This window comes from Bicyclus anynana, chromosome 6 (assembly GCF_947172395.1).
Source record: "Bicyclus anynana chromosome 6, ilBicAnyn1.1, whole genome shotgun sequence".
Classification (NCBI taxonomy): Eukaryota; Metazoa; Arthropoda; class Insecta; order Lepidoptera; family Nymphalidae; genus Bicyclus; species Bicyclus anynana.
Window position 1 is genome coordinate 4,720,690 of NC_069088.1, and position 24,565 is coordinate 4,745,254.

A 24,565-nucleotide genomic window follows, 5' to 3' on the forward strand; every position below is an offset into this window, starting at 1 on the left:
CATAATAACTTTAAACTTGCATCAAAGATTTTGTCTATTATACAACCTTTGATTACAGCTAAAATTGTAATCAAAACGAAACGGGAAATATTATAAGTCTAGAATCACATATATTTAATTCTAATGTAGCATTGTATCTTTAAAATATAAGATTTGAATAAAAAATAAACAACAATATTTACATTTCATTAATTAAAAGTAAGTGTATTGATCTAAACTTTCATTTTGAGTATAGCGACATCTTTTGAAAGTTTTCAATTGCGATATGTGTCAGATAGAGGGCAATAGCAGTCCTGACAGTACTAATAGAACAACGCTCGCTTTCTGTCGTAACAAAGATGGCGGCAAACGGGAGCTACGCAGGTAGAGAAGTATGTCAGTGTGCGTGTATACATACACAAAATTTCACGTTTGACCACTCTGGACACGCACACTAACAAAGAAAACCGGGTGCGCGCGGGGCAAGGGGAGTAACATCCATGAAGTTGTGTCAGCATATGCGCAAACGAGGTGCGCATTCGTCGCGTGCGTTGTCGGGATTCTTTGTGCCATTCTTCGCATACCAATAAGAGTATATTCTTTAAATTCACTGTTTAATTGACATCTTATCAAAATTCGCCCCTTCACTACACCTTTGAACTTCGAAATAGGTAAGTAAAAAATATTTTTAAAGTGATTTTCATACAATTTACTCGAGATTTTAGTGATTTTTATTCGGGAATGTCAACAATGCGAGCGCGATCCTGCAATATTTTACATAGTTGTCGCGTTTGCTTTGCTTCGACTTCCGGTCGTTTGGGTGTCGGCATTTCGCGATGTAAACATTATCTAGTTTTAGGTTTTAGACGTTTATGAGAGCTAGTAGGGCATGAAGTGAGCTCAAGGTGTTTTTGTGTTGTTAATTTTGCTTCAGTGTGCTTACTGAGATGGCGCAATTTTCGAAAGACGCGGTATGGTATGGGCCGCCCGTGATACACTTCAGTCGCGTTTGTGGCTGTATGCGATTTGACGTATTCCGCGCGCGGGGATGACACTTGTCAGCTTAATTTATGAAATGTCAATCATTTTACGTGTAATGCGCGAGTGAACTGTGAACGGTAAACAAATTATAAGTGATATTGATGCAGTGATTTTTTTAAAGGGAGACATGGACTGTTATTACTCTAAATTTTATCCAAGGCGTGAGTATTACCACTTCTTAGCGAACATAAACAAACAAATTCCTCGAATATTTTCGCAAATTCCTAAGTCATGCCGCGATTCCTGGATTATGTGCTTTAATGATTTTACATATTATTACGCTAAATGTCTAACCGGTTAGGTAGCTTATCTTCTTAAAATTACAAAAACGCTTATTAACGATCATTTAGTAATTAAATTAATTTTAGAAGGATTAATTAAGTTTATTTAAATTAATTAAGTATATTTAATAAAGTGTGAAATAAAATTTAAAATAATGTTTATAGTTCACTATAATTATCATACATATAGATAGTTCACAATAATCTATAAATATTTAGAAAAATATTTACCTGCGGTAAAATTAAAATTCTGCGGTTAGTGTTAAATTCTTTAATGATTCCCCAGCACTATATTTTATCTACATATTCTTCCCTAATCCATTAATGCAAATTTTTTATTGAACATAATATACTTCGGCGGGAAAGTGCCAGAAAGTTTTATTTAGCTTAATTATTTCCAGATGTCAGTATCCACAAGCAGATTAATTATTTATGAAGAAAAAAAAATTATTTTACTATCAATTACCTATGTTTCCTTTTAATTAAAGATTTGCTTGTTAAATTATGTATCTATCCAACGAAAGATTCTTGAAAAATAAAAATAGAATGCTAGCTTATCTCTTGAACTTTTTACAAACGAACGAAAATTAATATCCGTTTAAAAACATTAAAAAACCGTTTACTTACAGATTTTATTATCAATACTACAAACTGTTTTTAATCGTTTGTTGATAACTTTTTAAGTTAAGTAGGTATGAAGCTTTTAATGAATCATAAACTTATTACAAATTAGAGTAGGTAGGTAGGTATTAATATTGGTATTATACCTATTAGTTCGCGTTATAAAATGACGGCTGAATGTGGCTTCTGGTTACAAAATCATTTTTGTTAAACAATAACAACTTGCTTGTAAATTCCGTGTTTATTTTCTTTTATATATAACTTACAACTACCAGTAAAACAAATGACTGAAACCAAGTTTAAACACAAACGTAAGGGATTCGCAATACTTACAGTAAAAGTAGTAATCGTAAGACGACAAATTGTTAAAACATAAACACAAGAGCGGTTTTATTAGTAAGCTTTATAATATTTCGAATTTTACACCGTCACGGCACCATTTTTAAAAAAATGTTGATTAAATTAAGAAGAATAAAATTTAACCTTTGTTTGCAATGCAATTTTACTTCTGCTGTCAAATGACAACTACAGATAATCGTAATCACAGACTCTAACACAATTATTGAAACCAACCTGACCATAAACAAAAAGTTGCAGTTTAAAAATAAGTTGGACAAAAATAGGACTATAGTCTTTGTAATCTGAATTAAAAACGCAATCAGGATCTTACATCATTTCGTAAATAAATTATTTTTGTTAGATTATCTTTTAATTATTTTTAAACAATTAGTATTTGTTTGTAATTAGTAAGAAAATGTGTAGTTTAGGTTTTATTATATTTTCTGATAGCGTGAAGGAAGGAAGAGAGGAACGTTTATGTTTCATACATAATCCCGATGTTTTGTTTTTCAATACTTATGTACCTACCTACTCGCAAGAAAATTGTTTAAAAAAAATAAAATTACCATTAGAAAAAGTTTCATCTTCATTAAAATAAATTATGCTTAGCGTGTGTGTTTTGCGTAGACTTACCAACCTGATTGGTAACCATTAAGGAATGGAAATAAAATGCCAATTTTAATTAAAAAAAAATGTATTTCGTTACTTTCATTCAATAAATGAAATGTAAAAAAATAATAAGTGTATCCACCTAAATACAAATTTTGCGTAATTACAATCGAATTAAAGTTACCCACCTAATTATTTGTCTATTCTATACGCCAGCAATTAGTAAGTAGGTAAGTGGCGGTCATCTGGGCCTAGGTACCTACGATTAGAAACCAAAGTGTTTTTAAGTACGCAGGTATGTATGCGCCAAACATTGAGTCCGCTCTGAACAAAATGTTTAAATTAGCGTTTTCTGTGTTTTGTGGTGACCATAGGTTTGGGGATTTACCCGTGATACCTATTTCTTTTTAAGAACCTTTGTCTAACTCTTTAAATATGTAATTTTTCTCCTTTCCCTCCATTCAGTTAAATATTTTTCTAGAATTACGGAGTTCGCCGGTAAATGGAGCTATTGAGTCTTTTAATTTCAAAATTCGTATGTTTCATGTAGACATAGTTAGACAAGTAGATACGAGTAGGTACCAGCTTTGAAACGTCAACTTTGATTATTTGTAGATACTACTACCGGTTCGAAAAGCAGGTTCTGCTGAGAAGAATCGAGAAGAATCAAGAAACTCAACAGTCCAGCAAATATCATCTGCCACAATCAACTCTTCCATGCTTTCGATAGCATTTTAATTCCATTGATGTTTTTTGTAGGTAACCATTCAAAATTAATTATCAACTCCCGAATCGTAAGAGTGAAGTGCGTCGCAAAGATCGCTAGATTGCGGAGCTCCGTTCGTCTCTTGTCGGCTCGATTGGGTGCCAAAAGTTATTTCTGTGAATACTCCTGATGTTTTTATTGCGACGCGACCGGGACGGCAGCGCGACAAGCAATAAGACGTGTAAACTGCTGACACTACGCGCCCTCACGCGGCGTCGCACCTAATGGCCGATCTAACGCGATTCAACTCGATTTATCACGTTTCCGTCGTCGGGATATTGGATCCAGTTGGATTTATTTTTGTTCTTCACATCAACTCCAAATTAACCAAGAGCCTAATGTCGTTTTGTTACTCCAAGCTCCGGTTTCGTCGTCCTAGTGTTTCATTTTTTAATTTCATTGTAAAAGGATATTTAAAAATATTTGAACTTTTTGAATATTTAATAATTTTGACGGCCTCCGTGGCGCAGTGGTAGGCGCGGTGGATATACAAGACGGAGGTCCTGGGTTCGATCCCCGGCTGGGCAGATTGAGATTTTCTTAATTTGTCCAGGTCTAGCTGGTGGGAGGCTTCAGCCGTGGCTAGTTACCACCCTACCGGCTAAGACGTACCGCCAAGCGATTTAGCGTTCCGGTACGATGCCGTGTAGAAACCAAAAGGGGTGTGGATTTTCATCCTCCTCCTAACAAGTTAGCCTGCTTGCTAAAAAGAACTATTGTCTGAAGACTCTAAGTACGGCTATAGTTGTTTATGCCGCTGTCATGTAATGGGGGCCATCGTAGCACGAGTGTTTTTGTGCAATGTAGCAAAGCCGAATTACACAATAGACAGCACGAGTGCTACAATCGCTAATTACGTGCAGTGGTATACAATACTTTTTCTACGACCATGATAAAAGAAATTAAAGAATTAACAAAAAGCCCAACTCCAATTACATCCTACTAGCTGATTTACCAAAATCAGCTAATAGGATATAATTGGAGTTGGGCATGGCATGGAGAGTAGAAAAAATATATTTGCTTCATAATGCTTCGTAACTCCACTAGTCAAATACTGTACCCGTTGGAAGAAAATTTCTATCCACTATACCTTTTGCTACGTTTCAATACTCAAACTACAAACTTTACCTCTTTAAACTCGTAATATTGGTATTAATATAAGGTTATGCCATGATTCTATTGCGTAACTACTTATATAGCAAAGCAAAGCCATATTGTAGCGACGTGTGAGGCGACGCTACCTGCTCTTATTGACCTGTCAGACTCGCCCTAATCCACAAACAAACTCCCGACCACGAATCAAAGCCATTACATGTCACGCATTACGAAGTGCCTAATAATATTTTTTTGGCCGAAATGTAATTTAACAGTTTAAAATTTTTCTATTTCATAATTTTAAAACCTTTATAACGACTGGGAAAAGTAATATTTACGATAAATATCTAGTTTAATTACTGTGTAAAAGGTTAGGAAAGTAAAACTTTATAAGTCCGTGCGTTTTACTATCTATAAACTGCTGCCATTAAATAAATCAGCAACGTATAATAGTATAGTTAATTTTTTTTTCCACCTGCTGCAAGTTGAGCTTCATTGTAAAAAAAATCAAAAACATTATCCCTTGCTCTTTAATGCCCGCACGCCAACAGTTTCCCAGAGGATAATAATATAAATTGCAGAACATTCTCATATAAAAAGGAATTAAACCCTGGCTGGGGTTTTCTTTAGTCGCATAAATATCCTTTCTTCCCTCTTTCAACACAAGTTTAGTATTTAGTTTAAAAAGTTTTAAAATGACAATTTCCTTGCAAGCGTTTTCTGTAAAACTCTACTGAGAAACCAATTAACGGATTCGATATTTATGGGTACTACTCGATATGTTAAGTTTGAGAAAACCAATTAACTATCCAAAAATGCGGATTCTCATACTAGTAACATTTTAAACCTTTAGATCCTGATTCCTGAACAAGCGTAAATGATTTTTGCAGCGACCGCTGGAGATACGGTTGCGATGACTATCCAGTAGCCTCGCTCTATTCTCGGACTACTATTTGTGGAATACTACCGTGAACTTTCTTAACCATCACGTGAAACTGAACCATAATTCTGAAGCAGTAGAGCATGTAATCCGTTGATATAATCGTATCATATCCCACCTTATAAAACTCACAACGTATTTAAGCGAAAGGACCCACTCCCTGACTCATATTTATCTTAATTTTACTTTCTAAAGAAATGACAAATGGGGATTATGGAAGTGCGAAATTGGTGTCATATGAAATTATTGCCGACACGTCCGAGGGTATTAACGTTTACATTATAAGCACGTACGTAACTAAATTGTAGATGCGATTTTTTTATTGAGTACGTGTTAGCATTTAGCAGATAAACTGGTGCAAACTTCGTGGACAATAATATTCGCTGGTTTGAACTAACAACTCTAATATTAATTAAACATATTATTGTAATAGCTACATAACGTAGAGATCCCTAAATTTAGATAGAAGCCACGGAAATCACGGACCAGTTAAAACGTTTACTTATGACTCAGAACTGACAAAGTGTAAAAACTTCATCCTATCACTTTCAATAGATATTGCGAATACCGTAACAAACGTATAACAAAACATCAGAATTAGCAACTGCTGCCAAGACTGGCATTTTAAAATGCCTGCACCGTAAATTAATATCTCAACTTTACACCAGGTACGCTATAAAGGCAAAATTAGGTTGGAGTTTTGTAATAATTTTCACGTTTGAGCACACTGCGCTTATTGCAATTTGCAGGTAGCGTTCAATATGAAGCTTACTTTTGAGTTCACTTGTTAAACTATCGATGTAGTTGGGATTGTTCGCTCCCTCTGTACCGTTCTTGGCGATTTAATTAAACTTGTTATTTGTGCGTTTTATTTCACAATTGGCTCGCTCGCTTTGATTGTCCGCCGGTTTGAGCGGACCAGCTCTTTTGTCTTACGAGTGTACACTTTGCTAGTTTCAGACTGACCTAACGCTTTGTGTTTTACATCTGCGAGAGCGTCGGGTTCTGGATTAAAATCTGATCTGAAAAAATAAATAAAGAAATAGCCAACGCTGCCATGGTAATCAATCCATGATAAGTTTGAACGTATTATAAAAGTAATTTGTAATAAAGTTTTTAAAGTAACGTAACGTAAATATAAGATTTAAAGAGCGATAATTTTGGTGGGTCACGTAGTTTTGATTCTTTATTGATACAACTGACTTCTACATTAGTGTATTGTAATTGAACTACCGGGCATTCTCTTCCGCCAGCCACTGTAGTAGGTATTTGTTTTATTTCACGTAACTAATATCATGAATAAGCAATTTGTATTGAGTGCCATTTTAAATTTATTTTCGCGTGTTGTTGTTTACGACGGTCTATATTTATAGTTTTAAAAGACTGTGATATATTAATATTACTGCTTCTAATTAATGTAAGAACTTTCAAAATAGTACCTAGCAACTATAGTCAACCTATACCGGGATGACAAACTGAAAGTATTGGATAGAAGCAGGCGTTACTTTGCGGAAGTTCATCATGATTATATATAAATTTATTTATTTTTCTATTATCCGCGACAAGCCGACGAACCCATGCGACAACGTCACCCAGGTCCGACAAAATACTCGTGCAATTGTAACGTTGTAGAGTCAACATCTCCTGAGGATGCTCCGGTTTTGGGGGTGAAACGTACGTAGAGAGTATTTTGTCGAACCTGGGTGACGTTGTCGCATGGGTTCGTCGGCTTTTCGCGGATAATAGCAAAATAAATAAATCATTATATAAACTGAAAGTGTCATAAGTCTACGGCGTCAGCACATTTGTATTGCTGACCTTCCTTCAGTTTTACACACTAACCAGCCTGTTACGAGTACGTTCATGTTTGTCTGTACATATTAGTACATCCAAATCCAATCAGACTTCCAAAGTAGACAAACTAAACTACGAAACTTGCTATAATTGAACACTGTTTTTGTAATTTGAAATAGATTTCGTTCAATACTAGATATGGGTCCTATAGGGGGTCTATTCTATCAAAAGTAATCTTTTCAGCTAATTAAGTAGCCCATTGGTCCTCAGAAGTCCCGTTGTCTTCCCCACAGCGCTTTGCTTTACTCGTTCATCCAGTTTTGATCCAGTTCATCAGCATCTGTGTCGTTTGGAAATGAATAATTTCTCATTTTGAAGATTTTAAACCTTGAACTAAAACTATAACCTAGAGACAATCTTTTGATATGTATGTATCAAAAAATACTTATTGCTTTTATATTCTAGAAATATTCTTACAAAAACTTTTCTCTTAATGCTCTACAAACCCACATCGTTTTCAACAATAAAAGAGGGTATAAAAAGTTGTACCATCGTTTTTAGAAAAAGGCGCGTTTCAGAAACTTTTAAATGTTTTACAGAACATCTGTAATCCTATTTCAAGTAAAGGTATCAATAGATTGCCTTTTTTATTTCTGAATATAACAACACGATAAAAATTTACTTATTGACTTGGAAAATTCAGGCTTCTGATTTTTTTTTCTTTTTAATTTTTATTTTATAACGGTGTAATCTTGAATTGGTTCTATTTTCATTTGATCGGATCTTCGGTGATAGATGTTAGAATTCGAACTTTTTTCAGCTAGAAATCAAATCAAATTACTTGCAATTACTGAAGTACTATAGAAATGTGTAGTTTGCTTTCAAATGTTAACATTAACAACTTAATGAACTTGATTTGAGATATCATTTGGGCCAGTATCTTATGCACTTAACTTTGATTCTTTTTTTAGAAAAAATAACAACATAAAAATAAAATAAAATAGATCATTTTAAAAAGATATTTGAAACTGTATCAGTCGTTGTCAAGTTTTCACGTATAGCAATGGTAGACGTGCAGTTTTATTCGTCAAATCGTCTTTCAGTTTTAACTGTACAGTTTTTTCTAAAGATTTTGTTTGAAATTTCGATTCCATATTCCATAGTCCAGTTAAAATTAAAAGTCTGTAGCGCGGGAACGTTTTAACTTACATAATATAGGTACGTACATTAATTTTTCTAAAGTTTTACGTAACATTATTGAATAGGATTTACTTTTGTGAATTTTTTTCCTTATTCTCACTAACAAAAATAAGTTAGGTATATATCACTGTTTAACTTTTAGTTATTCTTTTAAATTATTTCTATAGTTTTTAACATTCATAAGTAGGTATCCTAGTAAAAGCTGCTAGATTCTCAATGATAAAAAGAATTTACAAGATGTGATGGATATTAAATTGGATTTACAACGATAAAAATATTTTTTACAAGAAATTATAAATATTCAGTTTTATATAACCCATAGTTACGAACAATTGTTTATAAATATTTTATAGCCATGTATTACATGTGTTAACATAATTTAATGTCCATTTAAGTATTGTAGTTAGTCAATACCATAGGTTGCAAATACCTTGTACGGTATTTAATAACAATTACTGCGTCGCTGTAATTATCGAGATACTAAATTTGAATTCTGTCCTGTGGTAAATGGCAGAGGACGGCGGCTAATATATTGATTTTGAACCCAATACCCGTGAAACATTAAATTTTGTATGTCCTCATTTCGTAACTAGTGATTAGTATCTACTAACTAGTATACAATTTTCATTAATATAGAAAGCTTGATTCTATTTCGTGAATTATATTGTCGGTAAGCTGAAGATATTATTTTTGGACTTTTAAGATTTTGTTTTCTTTCTAATTTGAATTTGAATTTGCTTCTAACAGTCAAAGGACAAAACTCAACAAGGAGAGGACTGGATTCGATCCTCATTGGACTATTGTCATAATTACCTATTACCTTCGCACTTCTAACATTTTTTTACGATTTATTGGAGAGGAAGGAGATTATTAGTCATATTTTAAACGTTCAAAAATTCTAATTTATTCTAAGTCACGTACACTTAATTATAGTTAGTTTCAAATTCAGTATTACTTAAGTAATTATTGTCGTTCTTCTGTTTTTTTACCCTCTACAATGCATGATTAAATTTACACTTATGATTAGTTTTATTAATTCTTATTCTATTAGTACAATAGGTACCTTAAGTAAACTATTAAAAAGGACAGTCTTTTACGTAATATGGCTATTTAATTTTTACGTAATAACTTTACTGATTTCCTTGTCAACTTTTTCCTTATCATTGTTAATTTTATATGATAGTTAAACATCACCTACGTAATTCCAGTTAAAACTTAAACCGGGAACATCTGAGATATTAATATTTTATTTACAATTTATTATGTATCCCGTATAGAATTTTGGACACCATTCTTAGCGCCTAAGATTAATGTCGCTCTCGGTTGCTACGGAGAGCGGCTGTCGTGCGATAAATTAAACGCATCTCATATTAGGAGTTGCATATTAAAACTACGTTCATCCCGCTCCAACTATCAACACGGTCTCGTGTGTGACAAGGATGGGAGAAGTCACTAGTGGCGTCACGGCAGGACCACTTTTTTTGTTATTCCACGTCGGGACTATAACGGTTAGCCGTAACTTAAGTTACTTTAATGACGACTTTACGTGGACTTTTGTTTATCTATTCATCGTCTGTATCTATACAGACACGAAGTAGAAACAGTTTATTGATTGTTTATTCAAACCCTTTGTTTAGTTTCCGGGCTTTACATACGTAAATATCGGGTTAAGAAAGATTTCTTCCACTTTCTTTTGTACACTTAAGATTAGTGTGGTGAGGGTAGTTTTGTCTAAATATGTTGACCTCGACGAATCACTACCCAAAAATTGTATAAAACTGTTTCGTGATCAAGCAAGCTACCTAAAATGAAATAAAATATCTAGTCGAGTATAAAAAAAACAGTAATACACAGAAAATTAGCTAATTAACTTGCATGTTTCAATTATTGAATGTAATAACTACTTAAGTACTTACCGACGGTAGTTAAGCCGAAAAGTACGTACTAAACGACCGTTCTCAGAAACAAACATCAGAAATATGAATCCTTATTACGCTAATAGTAAATTACAGCTAAGTTTGGGCAATAATGTGACCAGTATAACTGTATCTCTCTGTACTATGGGAATCTATTTTATGTAGAGTTCAACTAACTTCTGGTTATAATATCTCTTTACGCTAGCCAGCCACGGTTCGATATACCCACATGCCAGCAGTGCTGCCGGGCTTGACATCCGGTAAAACTCATTGTATGTTGGTCGCCATTTGCATGACAGCTCGACTTAAAGCAAAAATCGCGACCAATACGAAGAGTTGTAGCGGACGTCATGCCGGCAGCGCTGCAGGCATGTGGGTATATCGGACTGTGGTTAGCTAGCATTAAAACAAATTTGTTTGTATGGGCTAAAATAAATAGTTATTGTATTTAAATACACAGCTCAAAACAAACGAATTGCGCTAAGATTTGGCAGGCAGATTTTTTCTATGACGTAAGCATCTGCTAAGAAAGGATTTCCCGCGGTAAAGAAAATTCACGGCCGTCAACTAGTTTTGCAATGCACAATTCTAATCGCGCGGTGTTGCTGCATTTGAATGTCTATGTAAAATGCATGCTTATTAAAACGCGTGTAAGATTATTTCCTGTCTGTCTAAACCTTAAACGCATGCAAACACCCGATAAATAAACAAACACTTTTTTTCAATATATAATTAAATTTAACGATGGCTCGTTAAACTAACGCGAAAAGAAAATATTTTCCCGCTTATTTAGGTTAAGTATAATATGTAGCAACAAGTATGCGAGTGAAGCGATCTGACCAGATTGCTCGGCTGGCCCTGGCGTACCTATCTGCAATCGGTAAATGGTTACTTTAAGTCTCGATATGCGGAGCATTCCCCGTGGAATGTCACCGTCAATGCACTGTACTTATATGTGCACGGACGGACTGAATTTTTTCTTATCTCCGATGCATTTTCTGCGAGTTTTCTTGCAAGCTACGTGCGTCGTAGAGATTTGGCCACAACCGAGAGCGGCTATCGTTTATAAATGCGTCAATAGCTTATGTTGATAATTTGTGTTTAAAAATGCGTCGGTGCTATTTTGATACATTGTCGAAAATTACTATCGTAATCTTTTATCAGACTTTTTAGGTTTTTTTTTTTCATTTTATTAAAGATAGCGCACCCTACCAATGTCAATGAATAAAATATTCGCCGAAAAACGGAACGCAATTAGCATAATACAAACAGACGGACGGACCCTATAAGGGTTTCTAATTTATAATAACGCTTAGTTAAAGATGATCTAATTTATGAATCTACAGTTTACGAACATCATGGGATCCTGACGGGATCAGGGTTTTAAAGTATTAAAAAGAATAAACAAGCCAAGATGTACCTAAATAATTTATTGTTTGTTTTACTTTGTGCGTTCAAAACCTTGAATCAACATTCGTATATCACTCATAAATTACAAAAATTGTTGCCATAACTGAAACCGTTTTATTATAGGTAGGTATGGCGTAAATTAATTATCTGTTAATTTATGTGTATAAATGGTAAATCAAGGTTAAGTTAGTCGGTATTCAGTCATACTACTGTATGCACGATAATAAAAAAAATCAAACTATAACTAATTCAGATTAATATAACTATTTTTAAACGCTTGAACATATGTTGCTATTTAAGTCTAAATTGTGTCACTGTCCTATCTTTCTATAATTTATATCTTTGACTGTAACTTTGTTGTCAGCGCAGGGTCCTCTATCCAATCCGTCAACCAGTTTTATATAGCCATAGTTACGCTCATTGACTTTATATTGAGATCTTTATAAACTTCTTTTTCTTGACAACTTCTTAAGAACACCGTGAAAATGTTTTATCTAATTAAACCTATAATATTTGTAATAACCCTTCTTGTCCTTTAAAAATAGACAAAATTGAAAATTAGTAGAAGTGATAACGAAGTGTGAACTAAGGCCAAACGTCACTATCACTTGTTGTGATGGCGGTCCTTTACCGTGGCAACGTTGAGTGCTCAGAAATAATTTGATTTTATTACCTCATTAATTTTATTATATGTCCGTAATAAATTATACGATTACCACACACGATTGCCGCATTTTTTCATTACCCTCTAATTCTCTCCGGGTGTGGATATTAAGCCCGCAGTAATAACCCGGCCGGCTCCCGTCGGCGTCATCCATCACGGGCGGTGCAATCGTTCCGCTGTCAGTTCTATTCCGGGTCGCTCCATTTTCGCTAATGATCCCCAGCGATCGCGCGACAACTGCAAAATCTTACGCCGTAAACGCACGTGCAAACGCCGCTCGGGCGAATGCAAAATTTATCTCAACTTTCAGCAAACGTTCGAGGTTTATTCAACCGTCCCTAGCTTTCCCCAAAGCGTTGCAAGTTAAACGCGCCCAACTGCGCGCCGCGGCGCATCCTCGCTGTTTATGAGCTTTGTACAAATAAAAGTGAACATGCCGGATCGCGTTCCACGTGAGAGAGTTTATAATTTATTTGCTCGCAGTTTTCTGGCGACGATTTTCCCACAGGGGCGGTGTCTCAAACGAGCCGCGCCCGCCCTTTATGTGGGTTTTTTGTAGCGACACAAAATGCCCCGGTGAAAAACATTCAGTGATAACTGGCAACAATCGCTGCCGCCCGGATGCCCCCGCCATTCCGCGCATACCTCGCATCGGACCACGGCTCTTACTTTTTCATCTAGCGCCGTATCGCTAACCGAAAGATCTGCCTCGTGACTCGCGTGGCTAATGAACATTGAATTATTTATTATATTTAATTAGAGCCATGACTGGAACGCGCTTATCAAACAGGCGTGATGGTCTGGTGCGTAGCGTTCGAGTCGAGGATCCTCACAAACTTTGTCTACTAAACTTATGTGCTTAATTAATATTCAGAATTCATTAAGCGTTGTTCGCTAGAGGAAAATATACCGAGAAAACCTGTATAATTTAAACTACCTATGTATAAAATAAAAAATGATAGATGGTTTTTTTTAAACGACGACGTTATCGCTAACTATGGCGTTTATAGGTTTTGTATGGAACTAGTTTCAAAGCTTGCCGAATATAATTTTATTGGCAGCATATATCAATGCTTTAGAGCTTTACATTTTACGGTTCAGTTAATGCAGACTTGATATAGAGCAACTCGATAGGTAAAACCGGTTTCCATATAAAACTTATTCCGCAATAGGTAGAATATCATGTCTATTATGTACCATTTCCATAGATATCAAACCAAACAAAAGGTTCTGTTTAAGCTTGGCTATGTTTATCTGGAATAATTCTACCAACACGATTCATGACGTGAATAGGTAAAGCCGGTTTCTTATATGAAAATAGGACAACTATACGTAAAGGTCTAAATTCTGAGACATTTCTAAGGCAGACTTTATGCATAATAAAACCACATCAATGGACTTTAAGAACCAATATAAATGCTGTGTTTCTAAGCAATTCTATAATAGAATCATTTAATTTTATAGCTCAGCTTAGCTTATCTCTGATGTTCAGAGTACCTAATGAAGTTTTTACATACGACTTAAAGCTTTGTGCGAATCATCTCTGATGGTTTAATTTGCTTCGTCTATCTTTCTTGCAAAACATCGTCTTTATAGCAAGAGTTGCCTCGAAGCTAACTGCCAGGGTAACATCATTTCTTATGTTCATTTCGTATGTAAAAATTCACGTTTCAAATATACTTGGACAATTGAGCATATGGATACTTGGAACCTGCTATCTCCCAAAGCCACCAATTCAAACTCCACAGTAGTTTACAGTAGTGCTTATAGTAAAGCATAAACCGGAAAACTTTCAGCTTTTATAAGATAAGAGTTAACTGGCCACACAGACTTTTAGTTCAATATGTATTTAATGTGTAACTCATTCGTCATCATCATCATTATCAACCCATTTTCGGCTCACTGCTCAGCTCGAGTATCAAATGAGAGGTTTTAGGCCAATAGTCCACCGCGCTGGCCCAATGCGGATTGGTAGACTTCACACACTCAGAGAATTATGACAATTCTCTGGTTTACAAGTTTCCTCACGACGTTTTCCTTCAGCGTTTGAGACACGTGATATTTAATTTCTTATATATAACTGATTAACTAAGAAATAAAAGTTTGCATACGAATTCTCTAAAACATTTATGCTATCACAAAGATAACACAAAGGGATTTTCGATAAATAAAGAAGATGAAAGATTATTTGAGAAGCCCTAACGATGTCGCATACGCTTCGTTGACTCCTACTTTGGTACTAACTATATACTTTAAGTTTTAACATCGTATATCTCAATGGAAAGGGCCAAGACCTAGTTAAAACTAGGTATCCAGGTGATATAGGTATATGCCTAATGTCTGGCTTTACAGTATCAAAGCTAGCGACGAATTTCATGAAACGGAACGTTTTCATGCTCCGCACTACTTGGCGTAGTTTTTATTAATGTCCCATTGTTTCGTAATCGTCGGTCGGTCTAGATTTGATACAGCGATAACTTTTCCGTTAAAAACATAATAATACAAGTAAGTAAAGGTACGTAAATGTTGATTTCGACCGCAATCTTGAAGTATGTGGACAGAACGACGAAAGTATAGATTTTTTTTAATTTTTTTAAGTATCAAATTATGATCACTAGTTACTGGCCCTAACTTAGTGCGTAGGTAATGCAAGAGAAACACCAAGGAAAAGATGCTTCAAATTTTTCTAAGTGCATATTCGTAGAATACTCGATTTCGACCGGAATTTGAACCCTGTGGTTAGAACGACTAAATTAAGATAAAATGTGATTTTTCAACTGTTTTTTTTTTCATTTTTTATTTTTATTGAGAAAGAATACAATAAGGAACTTAAGCTAACACATCCTAATAACCATACAAATCATGCCCACGTGGAATGGTGGCAAGAACACTGGCTGCATTTACGCGCTGGACAGCCAGGCTGATCCAGATTTCTGTTTTTAAGTATCAAATTATGACCACTAGTCACCGGCCTTAGTTTATTGCGTAATGCAAGAGAAACACCAACGAAAAGATGCCCCAAATGTTTTCCGAATTCAACACGCTGACTCAACGCTCTGGGTCTTTTAGATCTCGAGCCCGATTCCGTATTATCTCTAACTCCAATCGCTATTTAACTGACATTGCTCTACTACGGTTAAAGGCAAACGTCGATTTTTCAACGGTTAAACGTTGCCTGAGAGACGGTTACTACATAATTTACTGCCAACTGAAGCCTTAATTAAAATTTCTCGTACATACTGTATACCTTTAGAAATACTTAATCGTATTGGTGTGGTATTTTTAGCCGAATTTAACGGTCAACTATGCCCTAAAATGTGCCTAAGCTTTAGTTTTATTACCGGTTCTTAATGAATTTTCGGTATTTAACCTAATACTAGGGACTAGTAGAAAATACCAAGGTCAAAAATATAATAATTTATATCTACATATAAATAAAACTAGGTACCTAATTCCTCTAGCATTCCTAGCACATTCATCAAATAAAGATGAAATTATATGACTTGTACTCTACAAATCTATTAACCAATCGTCTGAAAATTGTATATTGTAACATGAGAACATGGTTTTCTATATGGCTGACCTAATAATTTATTAAATTAGCCACATAGTCATGCTTAGATGTATAGAAATATGTAAATTACTTAATCTACATAGAGTTAACGAAGCACCTTTGGTAGGTTGACATATATTGCACTTCATTTTAAAGGTTAAGCTATAGATACCTACTAGGTGTTAAACCGAGGTCTAAATTGTTTAAATGCCACAAATTACAGTGTAAACCTAGTCATTTATTTGCGTATTTATCTATATTAAGTAATTTTATTCATCATCGTCGTGTTCAGAACCGAAATGTTATGTTTACCGGTCAAAGCGCGAAAAGACTTTCGTATTATAAACCGCTCAAAATAACGAAATATTTATGTAAGCTGAAATACGGTTTTAAGTTATATTAATATTTCTACAAAATCCAAAAAATCCCTACCTACCTTCAGTTCTCAAAAATTTTAAAACAGGACGTAGAGTCTATCGTACTATTTACGGGACATTCTGTATATTACATACACAAATTATCGTCAATAATCAGTATTTTTAATATGCATCCATATTTTCTAACAGTTTTCCAGTATTATATCTATAGTACGCATAATACGCAGTGGTATTTCCAAGTATATCCCGGCCGTTCAGTGTTATGAAGATTATAAATCTTCTGAAAAATACACTTGTTTTAAACATTTGAAAGTTAATGCTTTGTTTTTAACAAGTACCACCGAAACGAGTCAATTTGTCATGAAATGTTTTCGACTATTCATAACGCTCACAAATCTCTCGAGATGAATCTATGTTCTAGTTTACTGGCAATAAATTGTATGTTTAGCGTCGGCGACTTGTGTATATAATTAACAATAGCTCAAAATCTCTACACACGAGACCAACATTACATCCAACTTTTAAAATTGTATACCTACTCACTTTTGTTATGACGAACAATTTAAGTTTCATTACAATATCACTTGACTTTACCTTTTAAAGAACTAAAAATTCTTCGCACTAATCCGGGGAGGATATGGTTTATTTAAATGGTTCTGATATGTTACACGTTATCGTATCAAATTTACTTGGCGATACGTCTTTCTCCGGTAGAATGGCAACCAACTTATCACCAAACCTGGCAAAAGTTGAAACTGAATTTAGAAAATATAAATTCCTAATGCTGTAATTCTTTACATAGAGCGTACATAAAGCGATTTTCGCTTTATGTACGGTACGAAGTTGGGATAAATCATTTGGGATCCGGTTACCTACTTGTAGTGCAGTATATTTGTAGCTATAAGCATAATATCTATTGGTTTAAAGAATGTACCTATTTCATATCGGAAAAAAACCGTATACCTACCTCAATTAGTTATTTTATGTGAATTACCAGATGCCCATAAAATTTTCCTTAACCGTTAACTCACTACGTACAATCTGACGACATGTTATGCAAACAAATCAATGAATTCATTTTCTAAAGTAAATACGAGGTAGTTAAGAGATTTTCGGTTTTCAGAAAACAATAACTTAGCCTGGACTTAATATTGTTGGAACCAATTCGCATACATAATTTTCTCTTGCAAACAAAGTCTTCATTACATCCGAAGTTGGTTCCGTATGTAGAGCGATTTATACACGATTTCCAAACTAAACGGCGCAACGCGGCTCGTTTGTCACGATCTAAATTGCTCTTTATGAGGATTATCTACAGTGTATAGGATTTCACTTTGCTATAGCGCGTAATTCAAACGCAATCCTAATAATAATGATCTTTATCTAAGCCGTGACTACACAATTTTGCGAGTTTTGTTAAATTACTCATACTGCGCTTTTATCTTTTAGTAACTCAGCTTTCGAAATATGACGTATATCTAAATTAGTAAGTAGTGATAGATCTCGTTGTGATTATTTCCAGCTGGCCTATTTACTATTTTAGTCTTTATTGTCAACCTATTAATATAAAACATAAACATCAAACAATTGACAATATGTCATTTACCTACTGTGTGATATCCACTGTAAGCACTAGGTGACATTTTTACATAGAATCTCAATTTCGTATATTATGTCAACTAGCATACGTCAAAGATAGTGAATTAGCCTGCTGCCCGGGCTATTTATGCCACCAAACAACATTGTTTTGTTCAATAACTATTGTTCATCTGTAAAGGGTCCTACTGTGACTATAGGCACATGATTTTTAAGTAGCGCCAATACTCTTTAGTATGACGGCGCAGTTTTACTGCAAAGTGTTGTTCTGTTACAATGATTATATTATCTGTTATAAGCGGTGGTTCCACACTTAACGAACTAATTTATTCTATAAATTATTGATGAATCTTATGTTAGATAGCTCATACTTAAAAATAACTATTTTTCACGAGTAAGAAGTTGTAGTAATCCGCTAGTCTCTGTTTAAAACGATGTCAAAATCTGCGCACATTTTCTCATACGAAACGCGTCTTGAGCAACGTGTCATTTTTTGTGATATCAATTAAGTTTAATTTGAAAAGAATACCGAAAATTCCTTTCACAGAGCTCTCACCTGTGCATTGTTTTCACAGCAGAGCATAAATAAGCCATCGCAATTCGGGCAACAATCGAGGCCCGATGGGCATTTGGTCAGATTCCGCAGCAGGCCGTGGCAGCCACGTGTGTTCGCATGCCTCGCCCTGAATATGCAATCCTTGCTTGAATTCTAGCCCCTATATTCCCGAATATTCCGTCTAGGTACCTACGCTGGATATTGCGAACACATTGCCGAAATGAAATGCTGCCTTTATGCATCGCTTTATTGTTCACATCATTTATTTAAAGTTCAAACTTAAACATGCTTTTTCATGATGCTCTGAAACAAAAAATAATAAAAAAATATGTTAAATAATCAGAAAACTGACGGCCAAGCGATTTAGCGTCCCGGTACGAAGTCGTGTAGAAACTGAAAAGGGGTGTGGATTTTCATTCTCCTCCTAACAAGTTAGTAACTTGTAAAGAATAAAAAAAAACCATTTGGCTCATAATAGCCAAAAGTAGAAGCAGAGATCGTATTGATTATGAATTCCAAAAATTGAGAGGGACCAATATAAAAGCAGGAAGATATGAAGAATTTTTTAGATTTGAGAGGCGATTATTGTGAAATTAAAAGCTTAAGAAGCTTAAAACTGGTACAGGGTAGTGAATTACAAGGCAATTTAGTAGCGTACCGTGGAAAGTATAGTGCTCTGTCGTAATGGTTTTCCACTCAAAATTTCCAAATTTATTTGCTTGTTTTGTTTATCATTATAAACTGTAAGACAACATTAGAAGACATTATTAAACTCTGTAGTTTTTTGTGCACCCTTGTTGCCATATTTTTCATTATAGTAGGCGTTATCAATGGAGTCATCTAGAGTTTCCTTACCTTTGTAAAATCAGTTGATAACGCGTTTACTACAGAGCTTCTTTTCTGTAGGATGTGTTTCGCAATAGCTTTGTTCACATATACAGTTTGGTTTCTCTGCTGAATATTATTCATCTTTCGCGTCTTCACTATCGTTAGTGTTAACATGCATGTCCTTAATCCTTTTATCATCCTCGAATCTCCTTTTACGATTACTGATTACATCAAAATATCAGTTAATTAGGTAATTTTAGTATTAAGTATTTTTTTTTGCCATATCTTATACCTATCTTAATTGTTACGTTCAATTTCCCCAGGGTTTATCTTGTGATATTAAATTAAAATTTTATTTTAAAATTAAAATATTATTTATCTAAGTATAATTATGATAAATTTAAAATGGTACAACTAAGACATTAAAAAGTTTTTGATTCAACATAAATGCGTAATGAAATGAATTTGGAGCGTTAGATATTATTAAAAACTGGATTCCTGTGACTTTTTCTGGGTAGAACACGTTTCTTTTTTTAATAACCTTTTTCCTTACATCCGATTTGAAATAATTCTCAGTTTCCTCAGTTACTTCAATTCTTAATTTTACTCGAATCCTCAAACTTTCTTATAAAATTTATCTAATAGTTATGAGTGATGCTGGAACAAATAAGCAGGTAGCCGTATAGACAAACAAACAAAAATTCTTGAAAAATGAGATGGGACAAATACTTTCTAAGTTTTAATGATTGTTTTAAAAAAATATTTGCATTTAAACCTAATTCACTGATTTTTAGGTATCCATTAATGGAATATTTCACGTATAGACATATCAATTTTTCTTATCTAAGACAATGTTATCTGCACTATAAATTACATTAAGTTTATAAATAAAAAGTATTTATCAAATTGGTATTATTTAATGCAAAAATAAGGTAGGTCTACCAGGTTCTATATCCATACATTATCCGCAATAAGTAGATAAAATCGTACGGGTATTATAACTATCAGCTTATCAACGAAAAGTTTTATTCAATGGAAATATACTATTAAAATTGTACCTACTCTATTAAGTACCTATATTATCTTATTATGCCTACCTATTTGAAATTTTTAGCTAATTCTCATATTTTGAATTGTTTTGTTTGTATTACAGGTATGATTTAAAAAATTACACTTCCAATTAGTGTCACTATACATTTGTGTTTTTAGTGGGATTTAGTAGAACGGCTGAAAAATCGAAAAATCGACATAATGTATAGTATATAAATATATAAAAATGAATTGCTGTTCGTTAGTCTAGCTAAAACTCGAGTACGGCTGAACGAATTTATCTTATCTTGGTATTGAAATGTTCGTGGAGGTATAGGGAAGGTTTAAAAAGTGAGAAAAATTAGAATAATTGCCGGGAAAACCATAAAAAGAACCCTTTTATATTTCCCATACAAACTTTTAAGAATCAATTATAGATCTTAAGGATAGGGGTAGGGCAGGGGTAGTGTAGAGAAGAATTGCACATAAGTCAAAGCGAAGCCTAACCAGGTCCGCTAGTTGATAATAAAATATTAATTATATTGTATGGGATCGTTAGTTTTATTTGTTGGTAGGTACAAAGTTATTAGGTGCAATTCTTATACTCATACTGTACTACAGAAAAATCTTCAAAAAATCAAAAAGTCAATACCTCTCTGCACGCATTGGTACTGTAAACTTCGTGCGGAAACCCGGCGAAATGAACGAGGCCTTTTATTTCTTAATTGGCTTTTTTGTTGCAACGTTTTTTAAAAATCTGTTACAACTGCGTTTAATATTAATATATCTGTGATATATATTTTTTATATAATCATGCATATTATGATTTTATCGGCAAGCTGTCAATAAACTGGTCCACCGGCATCGAACAAGATCACGTTCCATTTAGATAAAACAGTTAAAGCAAAAAGAAGATAAAATGGAAAGCAAAATTAAAATTTAAAATACATAACACAATTCGTTAAGGCTTTGATGATATAATATTACCACTTACCAACAATTGAATCTTAAATCTTTTGAATTTAAGGACTTAAGAAGTAAGGGTCTTAAATCCCATATAATCGTAAAAGAAAAGAAGTGCCAGCAGCAAAGACCGTATGGGAAGACGAGCTGAAGCTGTTCTAATCAGCCCCTGTAGCCAAGTGGCACGACGATTCTCTTTCTACGATCGCAAACGCTTCGAAAACTAGAAAAATATATGGGAATGACAGATCTTGATCACGTGACTTGTCCATAGCAAATGTCATTACAAACTGAAGGGTAGTTTAAAGGTTAGAAAAACAGGAGCTAGAAGAGACCTTATCCTCGAGGTTCACAATATCCCTAATGTATAAAATCCATTGTGTAAAAAAAAACAACAAGTATTTGTGAAAATATCCTATCTATTGTAATTTGTGATTTGTTCGTTTTAGGTAAGTGACAAATGGAAAGTTTACTACGGTGATCGGTTCACTCATGATGCATCCGGCCGGATACTACGCTAATCTCGGTAAGAGAAAATATTCAGGCTAAAGTTGATCTCACATTTGTTTGCTCGAACCGTACGTGCCGCAAACGTGTGCTATATATTATGTTTTTAATTCTTAGCATGAAAGCAGCAGGAATCGCCCAGAACTTTCATATCGACACAAGAAACATACCTACTCGTAATATGTATCAGACAGTTTCTTCTTGAATTTGGAATGACTAAAAAACATAATATTACCGATGGACAGTACCTACTGTAGGTTGTGTGACCGTGACTGAGATATTTATTGAAAAACCTTTAAGAAGCAGTAGGTTCATATTAATAATAATAAACCTTACCCAGTATCGTAGTAAAGTGTTACTGTTTAGACGTTAGTTACGTTACGTCTTTGGTTACTCTCGACATAGTCTAACTCTTGTATTGTGCATCAAGCTTTCAAAGCTAACATCAATGTCAAAAACTTTTGCTATGTAATAAGTGAAATGTGCGGTCTACTTTACAATCTGCATCAATCAGAAACCATTTTAAATTTTAATGGATCTGAACTGAAATCCGGAAGGATTCTATTTGATACATTTAAAATTGTTAGCCGGTATTAATCCATTTTTTTGAATTGTAGTTCAGAGAAATTGCAAAAATATTTAAATTTTATGTAAAAATCACAACCATGACTAAACATAAAATAATAAGTTCCACGATAACTGCAATTTAACTTTAAACTTTAAAATTGGCGATATTATATCGTAGCGAAGATTCGTAGACAGAGTCACTACTAATAGAACAATCTAACGTGTGTGAAGCTTGCAAATTAAGTCTACTAGAAAATAACTATGATTTTGTCTGTTTCCAAATAAAGGAGAGACTTATCAATATCAATACAACCTTTAAGTTTTATTTGGACAATGGAAAGATTTAAACTTTTGTTTAAAGTAAGTTCCACGCAATCTATTAATGGTTCCAAAAACACTAATTACGAGCGTAACGTTGTTACTCATATTTTACGGCTATTATCTGTCTTAATTATAATTCCTGTCCAATTCTTATCGCAGTTTTTCTGTTCTGCGAAACGATAAAGACGAATTATGCCGTCACTCTTGACATAGAAAAAATTTCGGCGAAAAAATGTAGAATTTTTAAAAATGAAGGGGCGTATCAAAATTACGAGTGTGTAGGTCTAATGCCAGCAACACACGATCAAGCTTACGGTCAAGTCAAAATGTAGAATTCTTAAAAATGAAGGGGCGTATCAAAATTACGAGTGTGTAGGTCTAATGCCAGAAACACACGATCAAGCTTTATTGGGATTATGGACAGTGAAAAAATATCGGAACAATAGACGTAATTATTTCAATATTTTTTGGCGTAATAGTTTTTATAAAGGATTTTAAAAATATCTATGTATGTGAATGAAATCAATCTTATGTGAACACTGCTTATGTATAAGCGCCAAAATTGTATAAAAAGTTTGACAACCCGATGAACCAGTGTACCTAGGTTAAGGTTAAATTCAGTAATCACGCATTTTGCCTGCATAGTGTCCATGAATAAACTCAACCATTTTAGTTTCATTTAAAATTCAACATAAATGAAGTAAAATATTACTACCTACACTACCTATCAACAGTGAACATTTTTCTCTTGATCGAAAAATTACAAATAGCTTTTTATTAAATTACTATTTAACATTTACCTTAATGAACCATCGCACGTATAAAGTAAACTAGCAGACGCCGCGCAGTGGGAATACGGGGATAAGATTTCGCCTATGACACTCACAAATAACGTGGCTTTCTATTAGTAAAAGAATTTCAAAATCTGTTTTGTTACCACCTAAAACCTCACAAACTTTACCACTATAAATAAGTACTTAATTATGTAGATCATTATTAAATCTATACTAATATTACAAAGCTTGTTTGTTTGCTTGAACGCGCTAATCTCAGGAACTACTGACAGCCCATTTACTGATGAAGGCTAAATATTATCCCCGTATACATACGAACCACGCGGGTAAAACTGAGCCGCATCTGCTAGTATGGCATAAAAATTTAGCTATTTCTTTGTAACCAATCTACACATACGCTAACGCCAAACAATATTGTAACAGCCCTACAGATTAACAAGATTATTAATAAACTATAATCAATAATGAGCGATGTCGATTAACGTAATTAAAAGAGATTGGCACCTCCCAACACAACGGTGCTCTACTTTCACTTATTTAATTGAGTGCTATACAAGGGCCGGCGTAAAACCGGTGGTTTACTTGATCTAATTTTATAATGATATCAATTTAAGCGAAGAACGGTTTTCTTTAAAGAGTGTTTATTTTTTAATCAATTAAAAATTACACTTCTCAATTCGATACTTTACCTTATTTCAGTATGCATTGGAGTTTTTCGTCATTTTTGCCCGCGTTTTTGTGTCTTGCTTTTCCTAGTAAATTCACTTTGCATAGTACAACATTATAACAAGTCTTTATTTGGGGTTTATTGTTATTATT

At 34.1% G+C, this 24,565-nt stretch overlaps 2 protein-coding genes across 4 annotated transcripts in view; one reads left to right on the plus strand and one right to left on the minus strand.

The window, feature by feature from the left end:
- Window positions 1–2,426, minus strand: part of LOC112053846 (tetratricopeptide repeat protein 17) — a 39,182-nt gene extending 36,756 nt beyond the window's left edge. Inside the window, exon 1 of one of the 2 annotated variants that reach the window (XM_052882240.1) lies at window positions 2,256–2,426. The gene's annotated coding sequence lies outside the window, so the exon portion shown is untranslated. The remainder of the gene's footprint in view (window positions 1–2,255) is intronic. The other variant, XM_052882239.1, reaches the window with a different exon arrangement.
- LOC112049271 (protein scalloped) overlaps window positions 919–24,565 on the plus strand; it is a 123,151-nt gene continuing 99,504 nt past the window's right edge. Inside the window, exons 1-2 of one of the 2 annotated variants that reach the window (XM_024087099.2) lie at window positions 920–1,181; window positions 22,007–22,083. In XM_024087099.2, coding sequence (XP_023942867.1) covers window positions 22,050–22,083 — 34 coding nt within the window. In that variant the 5' untranslated portion in view covers window positions 920–1,181; window positions 22,007–22,049. Of the gene's footprint in view, window positions 1,182–22,006; window positions 22,084–24,565 lie in introns of both variants that reach the window. The other variant, XM_052882242.1, reaches the window with a different exon arrangement.